General features: G+C 46.0%; 1 protein-coding gene across 1 annotated transcript; it reads right to left on the bottom strand.

Annotated features, from left to right (window-relative positions):
• Nucleotides 1-4,196: 4,196 nt before the first annotated feature.
• Nucleotides 4,197-6,410, bottom strand: LOC147727912 (uncharacterized). Its single transcript, XM_086963198.1, has one exon. The coding sequence runs from the start codon at nt 6,408-6,410 to the stop codon at nt 4,197-4,199; it is 2,214 nt and encodes a 737-aa protein (XP_086819324.1).
• Nucleotides 6,411-6,701: the final 291 nt, after the last annotated feature.

Here is a 6,701-nt window from a genome sequence, read left to right as displayed (position 1 = left end):
AGTCTTACTAGTAAAGTCCCTAATAAAGTGCAATTTGTGTTCCAGGGCTGGTAATGCAAATGCTACTAGTGGGCCTGCAGCACTAATTGTGTCACCCACACAAGTAGCCCTAAAAAGAGATCTCAGGCCTGCCACTGCAGTGCCTGCACGTAGTTTGTTAACTGCCTTGTTGTCCTGACAAGTGCACCCACTTGCCAGGTCTTACCCTTCCCTTTTTATGCACATCAGACACCCCTATAATAGGCCCAAGGTACCCCCCTGGGCAGGGTGCAGTGTATGTGAAAGGTAGGACATGTACTGAGGTGTGTACCATGTCCTGACAGTGAAATACTGCCAAATTCGTTTTTCACTGTTGCAAGGCCATCTTGCCCATAGGACAGAATGGGGAATGCTGTGTCACATGTTTCCAGCATATCTTCCCATAGGCAAAAGATGGAGAGATGGAGTTTAGAGTGCCTGAACTCAGAATTTAAAAACACATCATTTTGTGAGGATGGTATTTGAAATGCGTGTTTAGAAACCACGCTTTTAGAAGTGGCTGGTTTCTTGTCCTAACCATCATGCATGCATCTGCCTGGTTGTGTATTGACTGTCAGGGTTTGGATGTGACAGGGTCTGGGAAGTGTACTGACACCAGGGAGGAATAGGTGAGACAGCAACAGGCTGGCCTGCATTTAGTGTGGTGGGAGGAATAGCCCCTTTGATGCGAAGAGGGCTATGCTGCTGCCACAAAAGTATGGATCCACCTCCTGCGGAGTGTCTGAGGCCCAGACCCTGACTATCAAAGAAAGAAGGTGTGCACTGGCAGGAAGACACCCAGGTCTGGTTTGGCACGGGCTCAGAGCCCCCTGAACACAAAGACTTCAAAGGCATTTAGGGGTATAAATGTGAGAGCCGAAACCCCTGAACTCAAGACTGAACTCAAGCCTGAAAAAGGATTGAAACTACTTTGTGATCAAGAGGAACCCTGCCAATTAAGAACAACTGAAGATACTGAAGAGAAGGACTGCCTTTTCTGTGTGTTACAGGGCTGGCCTGCAGTTTGCTGATTTGACTAAGGAAAGGATAAGGGACTTTGCTGTGTGCCTTGTCCCCCTGCTTGAAAGTACTTTGCTGTGTGCTATGTCCTGAAGTAACTTGTCTCCAGGGGACCGAGAGGAGCTGGCTCCCTGTTGTGGAAACTCAGGAACATAAAAGTTTCCAAGTGTGTCTCAGCAACGCTGTGTGCATGTGCTTTTTGCAGCCTGAGACGTTCGTGAAAATTGCCCCGTGACCGTGTGGCACGGAGCAGTTGCGCTCTGCTTCGATCTGCAGCGTGACCAGAAGTGCTGTGATTGTTATCGCCATCGGCTCGAAACATCGTCCCAAGGGGGAGCCATGAGCTATTACCGCTGCTGGCCTGTGCCTGCCGTTGCCAAGGAGAGACCTGTGAACCTTCACCATCGTGGGTCCAAGGTCCTTTGCCCAAGATCAACGGAGTCGCGCCGGGAGCCGATCAGCTGTGTGGCCGTCGCCTAGTAACCCGACTCACTGCGAGGAGCAGCCGCCTCCAACCCAAAGTTGCACAGCATGACGCCCAAGCCGCGAGGAGAGGAGAGAGAGAGAGATTGCACCCCCCAGGTAACTCTCAGCCCATCTTTACAGCGTGAGCCTCCGCTCAAGTCAGTATCATGGCCCGTACGTGCTGAGGAGTGGCAGTACTGGGGTCGGATTGTGGAGCTGCACTTCTTTCCTTCCTAACAGTATTGGTGGCATATTTTAGCAGTTGCTGACCGTGAGTCAGCTAAGAGTGGCATTGAGACCTTCACTAGCACTGCGATCGGTGCGGAAATGCATTATTACTTGCTTTTATGATCTACATTAGTACTTGCATTATAAACTACGTTATTACTTGCTTTTATAATCTGCATTAGCACGTGCATTAAGGACTGTCTTATTCCTACATTACAAACTGCATTACGAACTGCATAGGACTGCATTAGATCATCGTGAACTGCTCATTAATACCGCTAGACCTACAAGTGATTGTTGGCCTAATAAACGGTCCAGTAAAATATTATGAATACGCATATGCTGGATATTTTTATCGTATTTCTTCTTGATAAAGATACAGCTATTTTCCTAAATCAGTGTGGTGTCCATTTGTGGTGTCATCACTGTGTTACTGGAAGTGTGGTTGCAAATACTTTACACATTGCCTTGAAAAGAAGCCAGGCTGCTTGTGCCAAGCTACCGGAGGGTGAGCAGGGGTTATCTAAGAGGGTGTCCCCCCTTTGCACGATTAGAAGCAAGGGTCCCTATTTGGACTAAGGTACTTACCTTAGCCAACTACAGATCCCAGTTCTAGCACTATACCTTTAACTGTTCGGCTCATAGGACTTATGCACGTATAGATTTCTTTTTGGGCACACCGGTCTTGTAATCACTTGCCCATAGCGTACACATTGACCCCCATCGTGTTGTCTGACAACATTCCAATTTACCTGACACTTTGGGGCAGATTTACAAGCTCCTTGCAACACTTTTGCACCACTGTTGTGTCACTTTTGTGACGCAGAAGTGGCTTAAGCAATGCAGCCAATTTAATTTACATCGAGAGGCATAGAGAGATGTCTCACGTTGTAAAGCCATGCGTCAGTTATAATGTATGCAGGGTAGGCGTTCAAAAGTAGGAAAGCCTCATGAAATTAACGCAGTGAAATCTACAAGATTTCACTGTTTCACTTCTAGGACGCCACTGCGTCAAAACATTACGCCTGCTTGAAGCAGGTGAAAGGAGGGATGCAGTACAAAAAGTATAGGCCTCAACTTGCATTACTGGAGTTGCATCATGCTTGCGACACGACTCCAGCAATGTGTGACTTTTGGGCCAACAGATGCGTCAGAATATCTGACGCATCTGTCAAGACTTGCGCCATGGTGCGCCGTATTGTAAATACGGCGTATCAATGGTGGCGCAAGGGTATCACAGGCTGGCGCAGGAAAACTGACGCATCTCTACAGATGCATCAGTTTCTTGTAAATCTGCCCCTTAGTGGACTGGAAGAGAAAAAATGCAGGCTTGTGGAGCCTGCAATACCAAATTGTTCAACAACTCATGCATGTGTAAGCAATCCCTTCTGGCCTCGAGGCATTTCTACTACATAATGACACTGGTGAGGTGGACATGGCAACTCTATGGGAAGTGCTAAAGGCAGTGATCAGGGGGGCTGATAGAGATATCAGCAAATTATAATTGAACCCAGCAGGACAAAAGGGCACGATTAGAATGTGAAGTCAAATAATTAGAAACTATCCCCAAGTGTACAGGAGTCCTCAGGATCTGGAGAGCCTTAGATAAAGCAAGAGCACAACTCAAAAATACTAGCTCAAGATAGGATGGAGTATGCGCTCCTGAGCTTGAGAAATAAATTCTATCTGGGGGCAACAGAAGTGGGAGAATGCTGGTGAACTACTTGTGAGCCAAAATGAATGTGGAAAGAGTCTGAGCTATATTAGTCAGGATGGTGGGGATGTCACCGGCGACAGGTTATACGATACTAGAGTAATGGTAAAATCGATTGCGCATTTTACCTTTAAAGTGGGTGCATTCACACAGTACTGTGGATTACAAATAAAACCCCATGGATTACGGAATTACTGTGCAGAGCAGATTTTTTTCAGTTATAAAACCACAAGGTATTCGCCATTCAATGGCGCTCTGCACGCGCTCACCACTTGGTTTAAACAGGTGGTAAATGTATGCGCCGCGCTCTGGGTGGAGTGGTGGAAACGGGGAGGGTGCGGGAGTAGAGGAGAGAAGGGAATAGTATTTTGTGTTGGAGGAGCATTGTATTCTCACACCTGTCAGAAAAGAAAACGGGAATAAGCCTTTGTTGCTGCTGCAGCTAAAGTCTCATGTGATTTTTCCAAAAACCGAGTCAGGATTCTCCACAACCGAAAAAGCCAGGGGTGACAACTCTAACTAATCTGAATCAGGTGGGGCTAAGTTCCATGAGGTAATTCCACACTGCCTGACTTATAACTAAGCCCTAAATAGAATTACCTTTCACTACTAAAAAAAGACGGGGCAACTCTGAGGAATCAATGTCAACACACATCTGTTCGAGGGTACTATTACTTTCCACCAAAAACGTTAACACAACCTCACAGCTGGAATTATTCAGATGACACTGGCCCGTTCTTTGAAATAGGTTTTATTTCATGTTGACCATGTTAACGTTCACCAGGATTTTTGAAGGAGGCCTCATTGGGGATGTCTTGATCATGTAGTGTCCTTCTGCTCCTTTTGTGGTACCATTACAACATCCATAAACAATACCATTAGTACTCGACACTCTGATGGATATGGGTGGCCTTTGGAAACACTGCCCATCCCTCACAAGCGTGCTGACATTAATGTTGCGGATGGGCGATTCAGGAGCCAGGTAAGCAGTGCAATCTTTGGCTGGGTTCATTCTACATCTACCACATGCGCCCTCTCTCCTTGCAAGTGACATCTCTCTTTCATTACTGTGCGCCATTGGATAGGTTATAGCATCCCCTGCTGCTTCCCCGAGTCTCCCGAATCTCCACAACCCAGTTTCCTGGAGGACTAATCTAGTTTTATATCCGCGGTAAAAGGCTTGAATTCTAGTTGCCGCCTCGTGCATTTCCCGGATCTGTTTACTGACGAGGTACCCATTCGGAGAAGGATGGTTTCTTGCCGCCGAATACCTTCCATGCGGCGGCCGCCTGCTTTCCAAGAGGTGCTTTGCTAAAGTATTACCGCTCACAGACTTGGACGTCGAAACTGTCGTGTTGCGTGGTCTGCAAAAACACAGAGGTTCGGCACTTTGTGTTTGAGTGCTCCGGTGCTCAAAATTCGTAGACAAGGAATTTTCAGAAAATGTTTTTTCTGCTGCAACCATCCGTCCTCTTCTAGCTTGAACTTTGAAGGTCGGCCTTCTATGGTAGGGGTAAGCCCGTGAAGTGTCAATTCCATGATGCTCTACCCTTCCCTTTGTATGTAGCAGCATGTTTAATGCCTTTTGCTGGGTGTTCTCTGCAGTAAACCCGTGATAGACTGTTGTGTCATCATCCAATTGTAGTTCCTGCCTTACTTTGAACCCTCGATAAAAGGCCTGAATCTTGGTGGCTGCTTCGTTCATCTCTTTAATCTCTTTTCGAACTAGGTAAGCTTTCCAGGCAGATTGAATTGTTGCAGCCGAAATGTGTTCTTTCCGTAGTTGTTCTCGTGACTTTCTTCTCCTAATCCCGTACTCTTCGCATGGTGGTTTTGCCCCACGCCATGTATCCGACTGAAGAAATGAATCCTGATTTGTGCGTTCGAGTCCATTAATCAAATGGTCTGTGGGATGTTCTGTCTGTGTTATGGTGATTTGTAAGTTTGCAATGTCTCTCCCTTTTCCCCCCTTATCTTCGTTGTCAGACCAATAACAATACACTGGTCTTGCTAAGTCAGTGTCTTGCAGTTGCAATCCTTCTTGTTTCCTGGTTTTGCAAAATGCAACCTCTTGATTTGAGACTTTTGGGGTAACACATTTCCGTAGAGTTGTCATGATCTCACCCAATTTGTGTGGAGTCTTGGCATGATCATAAGAATACTCTGGACTTTGATGGTGCTCCTGGGAGGTCCAGTCTAGGCAATGTGCTCGGCTAAGACCTGCTGAATGATCCATAAGGTCAAGCTGCTTTCTTGCAGCGTAACCTCGCCAGAAGGCTTGGATGACCGTAGCAGCAAATTTCAGTTCAAGAAATAGCCTTCTTACCACAAAGCCTCGATATGCAGACTGGACGATGGTGGCTGCATGATTTTCCATCCTTGCATCAATATACGGGTACCTTTCCCAGTAGCTTCTGTCCTTGACACCTGAGATTTGTCCAGCCTTCTTTGGATGGGATTGAATGAGACAACTAGCAGGATTCTCATCATCACTGTGTGGATGCTTGTCTAGATAGCCATTTGGTGGTGACCTACGGTATGCGGTTCCATATTGATAGTGATTTTCGACTGGATATTCCCATGAGTACTGACACGTGTGATCATTTTGCTCAATCATGTTGGCTCCATAACTCTTTGCAACATGGCCATAGTCTATTCTCTTGCCTTTAGTCACTCTTGCTGTAAATCGCCGTGGTCCAGGAGAGATTTCTGAATGTAGATCTCTTCTAACCCTGTATCCCCTGTAAAAAGCCTGAATTGTTAAAGCTGCCTGGTGATGCAACATACGGACATGTTGGACTCGAAAGTTATTCCAACGAGAGTTCATTCTTCTTGAAGAAAAATCATCATGCTGGAGCAGGCCTCCTAAAACAGGGGTTGCACCATGTCGAATTCCTGTTTTTTCTTTCTCCATTTGCATCTTTCCAACAGTCGCGACAACATTCTGAAACTTCCATGCTTTCATGATGCAGAAAAATATTTTTAGCACTTTGCAATTATCTAGATGGGAAAAAGCAAGAAAAAAACAGAATTAAGTGTACTGAGGCATATATGTTAATCGAATTAACTTTTGACTAATTTAGAAAGTTGTAGGAAGGGTGTTTTTACGAATACTTTAGGGCAGATTGCAGCAGGGTGATACATCCAACCCAAGGAAGGGAAGAAAACAAGATGGACAATGCTTCTGCTGATCTTCAAGCTCTTAATTTAAGCCACACTCTGCACGCCAAAACATTCTGAGTGGTGTGGTGCTACC

The sequence above is a fragment of the Lissotriton vulgaris genome, chromosome 3_1 (assembly GCF_964263255.1).
Source record: "Lissotriton vulgaris chromosome 3_1, aLisVul1.2, whole genome shotgun sequence".
In the NCBI taxonomy this organism is placed as follows: Eukaryota; Metazoa; Chordata; class Amphibia; order Caudata; family Salamandridae; genus Lissotriton; species Lissotriton vulgaris.
The sequence above is the reverse complement of the archived record's forward strand: the minus strand, read 5'-3'. Positions and strand labels throughout refer to the sequence as shown.